The sequence below is a fragment of the Phoenix dactylifera genome, chromosome 15 (assembly GCF_051530095.1).
Source record: "Phoenix dactylifera cultivar Ajwa chromosome 15, Ajwa_hap1_PhDact_Kaust_v1.1, whole genome shotgun sequence".
NCBI lineage: Eukaryota > Viridiplantae > Streptophyta > Magnoliopsida > Arecales > Arecaceae > Phoenix > Phoenix dactylifera.
The window spans coordinates 14,423,480-14,438,517 of NC_143204.1; the positions used below are offsets into that span (position 1 = coordinate 14,423,480).

A 15,038-nucleotide genomic window follows, 5' to 3' on the forward strand; every position below is an offset into this window, starting at 1 on the left:
GATACGGAACATTCGCAGATTGGTACGAAAGTTGACCTCCTGCTAAATAGCTCATGTGTATTGGAAGGCGAACAGTGCAGCAGACTAGATTACCTCTTATGTTGTCCAGCACTTCGAGAAGGTTATTTGGACAAACTTAGAGTTAGAGTTATATGAAATGAAATAAAATGCTGCTTTGACCAAAAAAAAAAAAAATAGAAATATTAACTTATATGCTTGAGATACAAACGATGAGCTTAAAAAAAGTTAGGCAGCTATTACCATTGCCATCTTTTTTGGGGCAAAGTAGTTAATTATACTATACCCAAAACTAGTACTGAAAATATGTAATGCATTTGAGAGGAATATAAACAATTGTGGTTTGTATACATTGGAAATTTTTTGTATTGTATACACACACACACACACACATATATATATATATATATATATATATATATGTATGTATGTATGTATGTATATATGTATTTTTTATCAAAATATAAAAAACTGAAGTACCATAATAAAAACTAAAATATACAAAAGCTGGTGGAAAATAGATACTTTTACGTGGGGGGTTAGTTAAAATAGATCATTCACTTAAAAAATTGCATCATAATATTTATTTCAAAAATAAAATCATGAAGCTGATGGAGATGGGAGACAGTGACTTCAAAATCATTCACTCCAATTTTTAAGGAGCTTGAAGTCGTACTTTATAACTAAAAAAATATTTATTTAAATAGCAAGATGCTAGGGGTTTACATGCAAAATAATTTAAAGAACAAATATTAAAAGATGTCCCTAATAAAAAAAAAATTTCAGACCTTTAACCATTAACATGCCCAAAACTTGAGCCATTAAAGATGGAGGCGGTAACCTTTTCCCTTGCAAGCATCAATAACGACCCCACTTTTCTTCCATGCGGATCCAATCACTACTCTCTGCGGCACCCTTTCTTAACTCTCCCACCACCCCGCCACTCATCTTCCCCTGAAGCTTCCAACGCTGCTTCAAAACCCCCGTGCCCCACTGTCGCCACTCTTGACTACCAACCAGGTTCTCCCTCTGTCTCTCTCTCTCTCGCTCGTTAGCTACACTCCCCAAACCCTCTCTATTCGATCCGCGCCACCTCTTCTCGTCTCTTCTTTCCATCTCGTTCCTTTTCTTTGGCGTCGGCTCGTGTTGGGGGAGATGGGGCGATCGGATGGGCTTCTCCTAGGGTTCCTCCTTGCGGTTTGGGGGATCGGATTGGGGTTTTTGGCCTCGCCGGCGGCGGGGAGGTTCGTGGTGGAGAAGAACAGCCTGATGGTGACCTCGCCGTCCGAGCTCCGGGGGAAGCACGACAGCGCCATCGGCAACTTCGGGATCCCGCAGTACGGCGGGAGCATGGCGGGCATGGTGGTGTACCCCAAGACCAACAGATACGCCTGCGAGAAATTCTCGGCTTCGGATTTGTTCAGGCCCAAGCCGGGGGCGCTCCCCAACTTTCTTCTTATCGATCGTGGGGGTAAGTATTCTCCAGAAAGAATAATTGAAGTTTGTGTTTTGTTCATATTTCTATTGGTATTTAATTTATTGGTTTTGAGAGCACAAACTTTTTTGAGCGAATTAAAGGCATAAAGTTTGGATCGGAAAGATGTCCATGAACTGTAACGTGATGGGTGACGTTTAGTAAGATGTTGGATGATAAGTACAGTTAATTTTGTTATGCTAGTTTTGCTCCCCCACTTTTTAATTAAAGTCAAAAACTCGGCGCTGAAAATGTTAAAATGTTCGATTATACTGGAATTTCCTTTCAGTTTGTTCATTTGGAAGTTTGTATCCCAATCACCTTTTAGCTGGCAGAGCGATCTGCAACGCATGAAAGTTGCATGGAGTGGCATTTTGTGTTGCATTGATTGGTTATGGACTACAGTCCTTGTCAACCAACATAGGATTCTTATGCTTTTATTTTATTTTACTTTTTTTAATGCAAGAGGTTGGGGGCTGGCACCTGAACATAGGAGTCTTTTGTTGCTTATCATTGTGAACAAATAATACATAAAGGTAACAATACTGGAGAGATGTCACGCTTGTCTTCTTCCATTTAACAAGAAAAAGTTCTGTAGTAGTTGGCGGTAGTGGCATTAAATCACATGTCATGCCAGCATTCCTGAGTTGAGAAACTACCTATCATACTGTTCTCAATAGTTATATTTGAACTGAAAGGCACAACCATGCAAGTAACTATGCTAACTAGATGATTGAGAAATTGTCCATTGTGAGAAATTAAAAATAGACATATTTATGTATCTTAGCCTCAGACTTTATTCATCAAAATAAGTTAACTAATCTTATCTTGCAAGGTCATGGCTCAGCACAAATCACTAAAACTTTCATGGAGATTTAGTTTTCAAAAGTGAAGCTAAGGAAACTATCATATCTTCATAATATTTCAGAAAAAGAAGTTCGATTCCCTCCTTTTTCTATAAGTTATTAAGCTGAATGAGGGATTGCACTTTTTCATGCAATTGCATCTATGGAGGGGATTTGCCTTATGTCAGGTCAACTTCAATCAATGGGATATCTAGAGACACTGTAAAGTGCATTTACTAGCATCATGCTTAGCTATTGGTTTGCAAGACAGATCATGCGTGATTGTGGATAGGTACCCACATTTAAAAAATGAAAAAGAAACTTTTCTGGTATCTTGATAGTTTCAGGAATATTGCTAAAAGTAAATATCAAGAAGAAAAGGATGAGAAAGTGAGAGCATGTAATTTCGAAGATTATTGAAGGGGTGAACATTTCATTTAATCAGTATGAGATTCTAGAGAGGGGAGGGGGCTAAACTTGGAGGGTTAGTTCATATTAATTTCTTGGAATACTGGGTTTTAGGAGGATCTATTAGGAAGTGGGATGGCCAGAAGATTGTTTAAGAAGGAGAATTCATAAATGTTGCAGATTGGACAATAAATGGAAAATTTTAAGGCACATATGTGGTTGCTTTCTGGTGGTTTGAATTACTAAAGAAGCTTTAATTACATATAATCACCTCACTTTGCTTTCATATGGTGGTACAATTTTTTTTTTTTTTTTGTTGAAATCCTAATAAATTTGAGTCTTCATTTTTTACTAAAACCATTGACTCTTTATATCTGTAGTCTTTAATAAGTAAATTTGTCTTAATTAAAGTGCCTAAATGCCTAATAGTTGGAATTTGCTTTTGGTGGAGAAAGATTATCGCTAGCAAAATTGTGGGGACAAGGTGATGGGATTGTAATTTTTGCTAGTATTTTTATAAGCAGAAGGTTTAGGGCTTAATTAATTTCTTTGAGACTTTCAACTGGAATGCTGAAGTGGATTTTTCCATGATTCCTAGTAAGTATTTATGGATCAGTAATATAAAACCTGTTTGAGTAAGTTTACTAGGTTTTCTTGTCAATTTATTTGGTGATTTTTTTTCGTTTTTGACCCGCTAAAGTGGTTTTCCTTGACGGCTATCTTAACCAACACTTGACTCCGCTGGGAAGTGTTGGAGCCTAAGCCTTCATTCTTTCCAAAAAAAAGGAAGAAAATTAAGGTGGTTTGAGAATCCATTATCAATTGTTCGATATGATGGTAAGTGGGCGTGCATCAAGAAATTGGAAACTCAATCTGTATTTTGCTTAGAAAGCTGAGATATGCAAAGAGCAAGTTGGAGTTGGATGCATTTTAAGATGTCAAAGGAATTTGATGTATAATTTTTCAGAACATTCACAAATTTGACTTTAAGTGGACATGCAGAACATATTAGATTTGGAGAGACCTAAAAGGGTGGAACTATTGATTTGAAAGGAGAATAAAAGTGGCCTAAACAGGAAGAAGTTTTTTTGAGGCATATATCAAAGCTAATTTAGTGTATAATGAGAGAGAGTTCGAATTTGTATGGCAAAGTGGTGAATAGAAGATCATGAAATTCTACCTAAATCTTTGCTTAAATATAGAGGAAGGGGCGTTAAGCTACAAATCTTGAGTTGAAGGGGCAACAATGAGAGAGAGGATTTTAAGTCAGAATAGATGAAAGATACATGTTTCATATTTTAGGAGAAAAAAGTCCCCAAATGGCTATACCCTTGTCTAATCCAAAACTCTGCATAATATGAAAGATAAAAGTGAGGAGTCTTCTTAACCTTTTAACAATAGAATCTCCCTTGAGGGAACCTTTGTGCCACTTAATAATCTCTCTTGAAAGGAAGAAGATGTGGGTTGGAAGCAAGGTTCGCGGTACCGAGCATACCGACGTACCGGTCGGCTCCGGTAATGGTACAGTACCGGTGCCGAACCAAGCGGAACCGATACCGTACCGATGGGGCACATTCGGCTTGGTTTCGACCCCATTGTCGTTTTTTTTTTTGGAGTTCTCTCACTTTTGGATGTTTTTTTGATGTTTCTATGTTTAGGTTTAAGGTTAAAACTAGATGATACAACTTATTACTTCCAAATGATTCAAATAATGAGGTGAAGAACATAAAATATCTTCAAATTAAGATACAATCAATTACATACATTTAAAGCACTCTCGGATATCTAAAATCGGATCGAGTGGCGATGCTTCTCGTCGATATCTGGATCATCAGCATAATATGAAGGTAGATCAACCCATCCCTCTAACCAAGCGGCGTTGTAGTCTTGTATGCTCAATCCTCGAGGAATGCACGTCGGGTCATAAGAACTCTCGGATTTCTTGCTGAAGCTCTGGCTCAGAGAGGTGTCTTGATAATATAGCTGTGAAGGGGCCCATCCGAATATGCCGGTACCAAAATCCGACCCGTAAGACCTTCCGGGCTGCGCAGGGTAGTAGCCACCAGAATATGACTCCGATGCACTATATCCATAGGTTGGCTGAGGCCGCGGATAATAGGAAGACTCGGAACTTGATACATCAATGGATTCGACTCCACATGGGAGGTCATTTGCAGCTGCATCCTGGCTTGCTGAACAACCTCGAGGAGCCCTTCTTCGATATGCAATGGTATCCGACCGGCCTATATTAGACGGCCTACCGTGGTCCGTATCTTGTGTAGCATGCGTAAACTGAGACTCACTGGTGTATCGAAAATCTTTCTCCGGCTGTGTCTCATAAGTAGTACCATATTGTTCTCCACTCCCTCCATGGCTAGTAGATCCATCATCACCAGAACCTTCATCGCTGCTAGTCCAAGTCTCCACCTCGACACTCTCCATTGGGACCCTTTCCTTTTCTTTTTTCGTTTGCTGGGATTGACGCCCTCCTGATCGAGTCGACTGGGTACTAGAGCGTTCTCGTCCTCGCATGAGAGGATCATCTCTCTGAACGGGAGCGTCGTACCAGTCATGCGGTGACTGGCTTCCCTTTAGCCACGTCCTATCAGCTGTGGGAGTGCGTGGAATGTTGCGCTTAGCCCATTGCTGTGGATCGACCATAACCTCAGTGGCTGTGATGCTGGCTGGTCGTCGAGGCGATCCTGGCTTATCAAGCTCGGGCTCCTGCTACTGGGCCGCAAGCCAGTCGAACATAGAATTATCATCATCATCTGTAAAAGTTCTATAGATGGAATCTGCATACTTGAGCTACACTTCCTCCTGAATGCATATTAGCCTCAACTGCAGATTGTAGTGCACATAAACTAGGTCCTTGAGGCGCTTTTGTGTCAAACGGTTTCTCTGTTTGCTGTGGATGAGGGCGAAGGTGGACCAGTTGCGCTCACAGCCACTCGAGGAGACCGTTTGGGAGAGGATCTGGATAGCTATCCGCTTAAGATTTTTTGCGGATCCGCCAAAATGAATCCACCATTCAGCTGCAAAAATATTGAAGATAATTACATTTTACATATATGATGGCCTCAAAGGTGAAGATAATTCAATTGCAAAAATGTTTTGCAGATTTGTATTGTACCTGAATTCATAGTTGTCTTGCTCACGACAGCTAGTCGCTGTCCAAAGCTGCGGCTTTCCTCTCTAAATAATTTGGTCTGAAAAAATAAGCTTGTTGTAGTATGTTAATCTGGTTACCACTCAACCCTTGAAACACTTGTGGCAATAATTGCACTGAAACTGGTGCTGTTCACTGAGCATCTTCCCATGCTCCCAGCCAATATTATGCTCTTGGGGTTGCCCTCTCCTTGATGGCTCCATTCCTACGACCACATTAATTTTTTTTCAATTTCTAATTTTTTGTAATTAAAAAATAATTTTTAAAATTTTTAATTAAATTATAAATTATATAAATTCTGTAAAAACAAAAGTTAATGTTACCATTAACATCGTCCATATATCAACAACATATTAAAAAATTCAAGACGAAATTGAATCATTGAATCATTTCCTATTTTATGGCAATTTTTGACTTAATTTTTTTAAGCAATTTGAATGAAATATTAAAAAAAAATGTAGGGGAAAGAAATTTTATCTTATTTAGTTTCTGGATTTTTTTTTGGAGAAAAACGACGCTCTTTGACCCTTCTAAATTTTTTTGACGCCTTTGTCTTTGCCTTTCTCTTCTTTTCCTCCTCCTTTCTCTCTGCTTTTCCTTCACCTTATTTCTGGATTTGGCTTTAGCATTTGTTCGGCTTTTATAGCCGAACAACGGCTTCGGTAACGATGCTACGGGTGAAGGTGCCACCTGCTGAGGCATTGTGGCACTTTTGAGAGTGCCACAGCGCGTGGCACTTTCAAGAGTGCCACATTTTGGCCAGACCGCCAGAGGCACTTTGAAAGTGCCACAAAGTGCCACAGTGTGTCACTTTCAAAGTGCCTCTGGCGTTGGCACTTCACTTGTGGCACTTTCAAAGTGCCACACTATGGCACTTTCAAAGTACCTCTGGCTAGCGCTGTGGCACAGCACTGGCACTTATCACCATAGATTCGTACCGGTGCGCACCGATACGAAGCACGTACCGATTGGGTCGGAACCGATTTCTACCTCTGTACCGAACCGGTGCCAGTTGGTACCGGTCCGGAGCGGTTCGTACCGGTATGAAGCACGTACCGATTGGGTCGGAACCGATTTCTACCTCGTACCGAACCGGTGCCAGTTGGTACCGGTCCGGTACGGGCTGAACCAACCGGTGCGGGTCGGTTCAGCAGACACTGGTTGGAAGGATGATGACCGGTATGTTAATTCAGTAAAGTGTTGAGAAGGAGTTTAGGTCTGGAAACAAAATGCCTTTTGTTGAAGTTAGATGCATGCTTAACAAATTTCTATCACTTAGGATTGCATTAGTGTAAAGTCATGAAAGGCAAGGTTGGCTTCTGTAGCGGAATTGACCTTCACAGATTCAATGATTCAGGCATAAAAAATGAGTTTCAAGGGAGAAAACCAAGGTGGACGAAGAACAATTGTTGTGACATCCTCGTTCCATGAGGTTGTTGTGGGCCCATCTGCAGGTTTCTCGAACAAAAGGGTTCTCATTTCCTCCTCATTTTCTTTAGAGTGGTCGCTAAAATGTTAATCTCACAGTGCGTAATGAGGAAAGTATTAAAGAAAGGCTCTCAATGAGAGCCTTATGATTGCAGATATATGCAAATATCTTAGCTGTAAATGCAAATGGTGCCCTCATCTTCATGAGGTTTATCTTTCATAACTTTGGATATTGGGTAGGAATGGATAAATGCCATATATTATGCAAATGGTAGCTGAGATATGATATCGGGAAGAAAGGCTTGCATGATATTAGTATATGGGAAATTACTAATGGATTGGCCTTAAGTGGTTTTATAAAATATGCTGTGAGAAAAAAGTGATCTTTTAGGTGGAATTAATGACCACAAGATGTGGGGCGTGGCAGCGTAAGTTTGGCTTGACTAATGATGTTTATTGTTCTCCTTAATGTCATTTGCCCCTAAGCTTTTATCTGCTATGCCGGCTGTTGGACTGTGGTGGTGCGACCGTTGGTCAATGTGGATTATAGTGTAGTGTGTAGATATTCTCAAGAGATGCCTTTATCAGGTAAATGATGTGGGAAAACAATTTCCATGTTTTCTTTGATCAAGGCTGGTGAGGGAAGAACAATTCTTGTATTTGGAGACAGGATATTGAAACCAAGTGTACTGGTTTTAGGTACCGTAGGGTTGCTTGGTTTTATGAGCATTTTTTTTTGACCATCAAGGAAGGTTCCCTAGTTGTTGACTGGCCTTTTAAGTTTCATGGAAAGGTCGAACTTTGTGACTGCAAGTTGTAAACATCTGCTTTACATGGATCATTCTTAACAAGGACGCATGTTTCATAATTAACCTCATGGTTGATGACAAAGGCTTGGTGGATCATGTAATGATGTCTACCATCCATATTTGTAGAGAATTGCATGTCTATTATCTCTTTGTTCTACATATTTCGGCACAACTAATCTGCTTATAAAGTTAAACTCCTTTTGTTAGCTTATTGGTTTAGAGTTCCTAATGTTCTTTTGCCTTTGCTGTTATTTTTCATCATACCATGAAGGAGGTGAAACCCTTAGTTTGATATCTAGTAATACCTATTTAATTCTTTAAATTAAAAAGGTTGGGTCAGTCCATAACATGTGCGAGCACATAACTGCACGTTGCAAATTATTCAGGCCCCAATTTTTTGTTAAAGGGAATCTTTTAGGGAATTTATAAAATGCATCGTACTCACAATTCAGTTTAAGAAAGATGAATTTAAGTTGACAAACTTGGAAAATCATTCATAAAATAGTATGTGTGTGTATGTAATCATGAGTATATTTGAAAAAGAATTCATCAGTTTGTTTGAAAATTTATATACTTTTTTTTATAAAAGAACTCATTTTTTTATTTAAATTTCTATAATTTTCTAATGCAATGCTAATGTATAAGCATATTTAAAAGAAATATTTTTTAAAATAAACCTTGGATTCTAGATTCAGTATAAATTTCCAATTGATTCAGTCATTGTGAAAAAAAAGAGGTTTATCTAAAAAGGGAATAAGACAAATTAGCTTTTTCTTGCATAAGCAATTAAGCACTGACTGTACTAAACTATGCATTCTATATTATTAGATATTCACACCGATATTTTGCAATATAATTAAGCTATGGCTCTTATAATGTTGATATTTGGTAACCCCAAATATTAGGCATCATCCTGTGCTGCATATCACCTTTACATATTTTAAGTCAGATTTTTTTTTTTTTTTGGAATGTGTTTCGTACGTATTATACTTGTGTTGACTACTGTGTATTTTGACAGAATGCCTGTTTGCTAAGAAGGTTTGGAATGCACAGAATGCTGGTGCCTCTGCAGTGCTTGTTGTTGATGACAAGGATGAACCACTGATTACCATGGATCTGCCCCGAGAGGACGATGAAGCTGCAAAGTATATTCAAAACATAATGATTCCCTCCGCACTCATTGATAAAAATTTTGGCAAAAAGTTAAAGAAGGTCGTTCTTAGTGGTGAAATGGTCAATGTGAACCTTGACTGGAGAGAAGCTGTTCCACACCCAGATGATCGTGTGGAGTATGAGTTATGGACTAATAGCAATGATGAGTGTGGGCCTAAATGCAACATGCTAATGGATTTTCTAAAGGAATTTAAGGGTGCAGCTCAACTGCTTGAGAAAGGTGGGTACAGTCAGTTTACACCCCATTATATAACATGGTACTGTCCTCAAGCATTCATTGTTAGCAAACAATGCAAATCCCAATGCATCAATCACGGGAGGTATTGTGCACCTGACCCTGAGCAGGATTTCAGCACTGGTTATGAAGGAAAAGATGTGGTTGTTGAGAATCTGAGGCAACTCTGTGTGTTTAAAGTTGCAAATGAGAGTAAAAGGTCCTGGATCTGGTGGGATTATGTGACCGATTTTCACATCAGGTGCCCTATGAAAAAGAAGAAATATAACAAAGAGTGCGCTGACACCGTTATCAAGTCATTAGGTAAGGTTTATTTTCAAAGTTGACAAATATACTTTAATTGGTTGCTGAGTTAACATGATTGGGAGCTGCTATTGTTCTAGTTTTATTATTATGCATAATAAATCTTTATTCATACTTCACGTGTGAAGATATATAAAAGATGGTTCAAATGTTAATGTACTAGGTTTGTACAAATGATGATAATACACTGTATCTAAGTTGGCCAGCAATTTTCATTGCTATATGTAAAAGCATCAGTTTATCATTTAGTAGGACAGTTATAATATTCTTACATTTAAGCAGGGCTAGATGTCAAGAAGATAGAAAGGTGCATGGGAGATACAGATGCAGATTCTGACAATCCAATTTTGAAAATGGAGCAAGATGCCCAGGTCGGTATCTCATTATATGTTTGGTAGATTGATCTGTCAAATCTGTTATGATGAATTTCATACTCTGAAATGATGCCTTTATACATTCCTTCTGAGTTTGTATTTCTAACTTAGTTCCACACCTAAATGCTAGATGATGAAAATTCTTTGTACAGGTTGGAAAGGGTTCAAGGGGAGATGTTACCATATTGCCTACTCTTATTGTTAATAATCGACAATATCGAGGTTAGTCTTGGATATGTTATATTTCTAATTTTAAGGCCATTACTGGTGCTAACATGTAAAATTGCAGGAAAATTAGAGAAAAAAGCTGTCTTGAAAGCTATATGTGCTGGCTTTGAGGAAACTACTGAGCCAGCTGCTTGTTTAAGTGATGGTAGGATTCAGTGGCTGCGAAGTTATTCTGAAAATTTTTTCCATTCTCATAATAGAATTTTATACTTGAAGCATAGGTTTCTGATTCATGCATGCTTTCAATACAGATATTGAAACAAATGAATGCCTGGACAATAATGGGGGGTGCTGGCAAGATAAAGCCTCCAACATCACTGCCTGCAAGGTTTGAAGTGAAAAAGTATATAATTCACATGCTTCTGGTTGTTTCTCTGTCCTAATGGGTGGATTGTCTTTCAGGACACATTTCGTGGCAGAATTTGCGAGTGTCCGGTGGTTGATGGTGTGCATTTCAAGGGTGATGGTTATAGCCATTGCAAAGGTGATCTTTTTTTTGTCCCCATCTCAATTGAAATCTGGCAGTTTAAATCTTAGTAGTTTGCTTTAGAGCAATACTATATCATTTGGACATCACCATCATCATCACCACCATCATCATCATTTTATTTTCACAAATGAATGCTTATCAAAGCAAAGCCAAGTGTATATGTAAAAAATTCAAGTTATACTTGTATTAAATCCTATGGATTTAACTGATGGGCAATTTTTGATTTGACAAAGCTATTAAATTATTGTTTTTGTTGCATCTTTTGATCACTTCAGTTCTTTGTCTGTACCTGTGAATGTATCCCTCAGCTGCTGTGCGTGCTAAGTAACGCTGATTATCTCACAAATAAGGTTGTTTTCATGTTGCAAGAGCTGATTGGTGGTACTTTGTTGAATTCATGTATTTCTTTTATTGCTTGTAAACTGGTCAGATAAGCCATACATGATTTGCCTATGAACTCATAAAAAGTAAAATTCCTGTTTGACATTGCTTTTGTTTTATGTTTTAGTCTTCAAAAATGCAAGAAGAAAATCAAAACTACACTTATCTCATGAACAAAGAGTTACTGCTTTCAACAAAGAGTGAAAATAAAAGCAAGGAGTAACAAAGAGTCAAACAAAGAACCTATATTACACATAATACTCTAAAATGTTCCGTGATAACTTTTCTTGGCTTCTTTCATTTTTCTTTTTTAAACTTCTTTCAAATTTTCTCTTGAATTTTTTGACCTAAGCTCTGGAACTTGGAGCACTTCTGAAATTGTCGAAATGGCTTAAACTGAAACTGCACAAATCTGGCCGAAACCAACTCCAAAACTAAGTTTCCAAACCTTGACTAGATGAGTTAGTGGATCTATTTTAACTATGTTAAGATAAGGTGTTGGCATTTTTTGCTTCATTTTCTCATAAGTTTAGTTTAAGGGATAGGATTAATTTACTTGAAATAATGGTTAATACTTGACTTTTTAGGTTTTAAGTCATTCTGGCCTATAGTAGAGGTAAGGATATTCCCAAGATTTAGAATCTTGGGGAAATAAAAATTATGGTTTTGGATTTCTCTTTGTCCATGTCTTTTGTTCTCCGACCTCGCAGCATCACTTGAGGATCACGTCAAAAACAAGGATACCTTTGACCCGGGAAACGGATTCTTTCCCATGCAAAATTTCTCCAGCAAATCCAATAATATTTCAGATTTAACATGACAAATTGGATCCAGACCTAATTTCTGATTTATTCACTCCAGATTTTTCTGCCTCATAATGGCTATTATGACCACTACATAACATTGTAATATTGGTTGTGGCGTGTATCTTACGGTCATTTATTCTTTGTTGTTGTATATATTAGAACACAACTGTTGTACCCAGAAACTGTTTGAATGGCAATTAAAATATCATGATGACACTAGTGATAGAGGCTAGAAACCTTGAAGTTGGATGATTAAGAGGAAACCGCCTACAGTATACAGCCGTATCATAGAGAATAACAGCTATCCAGGTTTTCTTTTTTTTGATGCATGCTTTCTCCATAAAAACATTCTACACTATGACACCTTTCAATTAACTCTTCATGTTCTCTGCAGCAATTGGTCCTGGAAGGTGCAAGATAAGTAATGGAGGTTGTTGGCAAGTAACTCGTGATGGCAAGACCTTTTCTGCCTGTCAGGTTGGTTCAGGTAGCTCTAGGTTGCAAAATACTGTTAATCAAATACATGGTTTAGGGTGTTGACTGCTCAATCTTCGTGATGTGCTTTTTTGTTTTGAAGTGATTTTAGCAAATTCTTGTCTTTGGTGTGTACAGGATACTGGAGACAGCAAGTGCACGTGCCCCCCTGGATTCAAAGGTGATGGTATCAAAACTTGCGAAGGTAAGATGCTCAGTTAACTAATATTCATTACAATAATGTTGTGTCTGATAATACATATATTGGATCTTGTTAAAATTGATGCTCAAATCATGTAAATTTATTTGCTTTACACCTCAAGAAATCATCTCAGCATTTCATATTGCAAAAAGAAAAAAAAAAAATCTTCCTATATATGTCAGATGATCAAACTCTGGCAAATTTGTCATTCTAGGTAATCATATCCTTTTTCATCCACAGATATTGATGAATGCAAGGAGAAGACAGCATGCCAGTGCCCTGAATGCAGCTGCAAAAATACTTGGGGAAGTTACGAGTGCACATGTAGTGGAGATCTTCTGTACATCAGAGAACATGACACTTGCATAAGTGAGATTTGTAATTTAGCATGAGTAATAGTCAACATCTTCGTAAAACTCTGTTGCTTGATATTGTTTTGATGTTTTATTTGCAGGTAAGAGCGCTGGTGAAGCCAAGGCAACACAGGCTGCTGTGTGGGTGATCTTAGGAGTCTTGGCTTTTGCTGCTTTTGGAGCATATATTTTGTACAAATATAGGTTGAGGGTAAGTTGATAATTTCTGGCCGACTATATTTAAATTCATTAGTTTTGTGGTCCCTGTGATGGGGATTTTGTTCACAGTCTCTTTGGCTTCCAGTTTCTGGGCCTTAAAATTAAATGCAGTTCCCTATATCAAATGCTTCCTTCTTTATACTTTATGGGAACTATTTCATCCCATAAACCTCAATTTGGTAATTACTTGCTTGCATTAGCTTAAACCAAAAAGGCGGTAAGAAAAGTTTTCCTACCTGCCAACTAGCTTGGAGTAAATACAAGAGCCATGTTTGTGCAAAGTTGCTTTAGGATTTTGTGTGAAACCTTGGAAGTTCTGCCAATATCACATTTTTGATGGTAGATAAAATCAAAAATACCATTGGTTTCTGAAGTTAGGCACTGTAGAATCAAGTAACTGCAACTTTGCATGTCTATGTTTTATTGTTTTGATGAATTATTAGCATGATCTTGATTCCAATTATGAAACATTTTCCTGCCTCCATTTTCTTGATACCTACTGAAAAAAAATTGACTAGTCCCTGAAGATTGTTATATCTAGCATCCCTCCCCCCCTCCCCTGCCATGCGGCATTTAGTTTTTGCTAGTCTGAAAATTGTTGTATTTAGGCCATCTATTTTGATAATTCTTGAATCTGCATACCTTTTTCTTTTTGTTGCAGTCATACATGGACTCAGAGATCAGAGCTATTATGGCACAGTACATGCCACTGGACAGTCAAGGAGAGGTCCCAAATCATGCCCATGAACAAAATCATGCCTGAAATGGAGGTTGGTTTTCACGAAGGATTCTCTGCTTGATCACTCTACCCCAATGAGAAAGACATACAGGGCTTGGTGGACAAATAAAAGATGGATGGGGGGAATGCCCACAGAAGGAACATTTAACATTAAAATAGATTTTTAGAGGCCGAGGAAAATTGTTTGTGTGCCAAGATGGAGTGAGGATTGTAAAGATCTTACTTGTGGTTTGATGACATAGCCCAAGGCATGAACAGTTAACAGAGATGGTGCTCAGTATGATGGCCTTTTTAGTTCACATGGACTACCATATTGACAATTTGTTTAATATTTTGTTAAACATTTGGCTGACTTTCTGCAAGTGCAGGGGAGTAATGAAGGATTTCTCATTGGTTGCATGAGCTCAAATTACATCTAATAAGATAGATTATCAGTCTTTTTGGTACAATGCATTTATAGATTTGCGGTTTGACAGCATCTCCAAGGTATGAAAACTGTAGAGATGGCACTCAATATGTTGGTTTCTTATGTCATCCACGCTGCCCTATTCACACTCAAACTTTGTTTTGCATTGTGCTCTAATATCTGTGCAGCTAGGAAAGTATTGGAGTCTCTCTCCTTGGATTCACAAGTTTAAATTGTAATGAATGAAGAAGATTTTCCTGCATGCCAGCTAGTCGTGTAGTTTTTTGTTTGTTGATCGGCTGCTTTACAAAGTTCTTGAGCGAATATATCCATCCACACCACTCACCAGAATATCCTGGAATTCGGCATCAAGTTCATGGGATTTATATCTGGTCGGTAGTCGATCATAAGTTTTGTTCTATAGCTGACCCCTGTTCAATGGAAAAGGCTTGGATGATGATAAGGGTTGCTCTCTCTCTCTCTCTCTCTCTCACTCTCTCTCTC

General features: G+C 38.2%; 1 protein-coding gene across 2 annotated transcripts; it reads left to right on the forward strand.

Annotated features, from left to right (window-relative positions):
• Positions 1–807: 807 nt before the first annotated feature.
• LOC103718582 (vacuolar-sorting receptor 3-like) lies at positions 808–14,537 on the forward strand. Of its 2 annotated transcripts, none has more exons than XM_008807471.6 (12): positions 808–1,489; positions 9,170–9,862; positions 10,145–10,233; positions 10,389–10,458; positions 10,526–10,609; positions 10,716–10,792; positions 10,867–10,948; positions 12,536–12,618; positions 12,754–12,820; positions 13,058–13,186; positions 13,272–13,381; positions 14,051–14,537. In XM_008807471.6, the coding sequence occupies exons 1-12, from the start codon at positions 1,174–1,176 to the stop codon at positions 14,150–14,152; spliced, it is 1,902 nt and encodes a 633-aa protein (XP_008805693.2). In that variant the 5' UTR covers positions 808–1,173; the 3' UTR covers positions 14,153–14,537. The 2 variants fall into 2 exon arrangements, 1 of the variants encoding a protein (XP_008805693.2); XR_015973657.2 differs by having other exon boundaries at positions 844–1,489; positions 12,536–12,628.
• The last annotated feature ends 501 nt before the right edge of the window (positions 14,538–15,038 follow it).

Excerpts from the sequence above, each read along its gene's own strand:
- LOC103718582 (XM_008807471.6), top strand. The coding sequence starts at position 1,174 with ATGGGGCGATCGGATGGGCTTCTCCTAGGGTTCCTCCTTGCGGTTTGG. Across the intron at positions 1,490-9,169 it reads TCTTCTTATCGATCGTGGGG|AATGCCTGTTTGCTAAGAAG; the intron begins GTAAGTATTCTC and ends GTATTTTGACAG. Across the intron at positions 9,863-10,144 it reads CACCGTTATCAAGTCATTAG|GGCTAGATGTCAAGAAGATA; the intron begins GTAAGGTTTATT and ends ACATTTAAGCAG.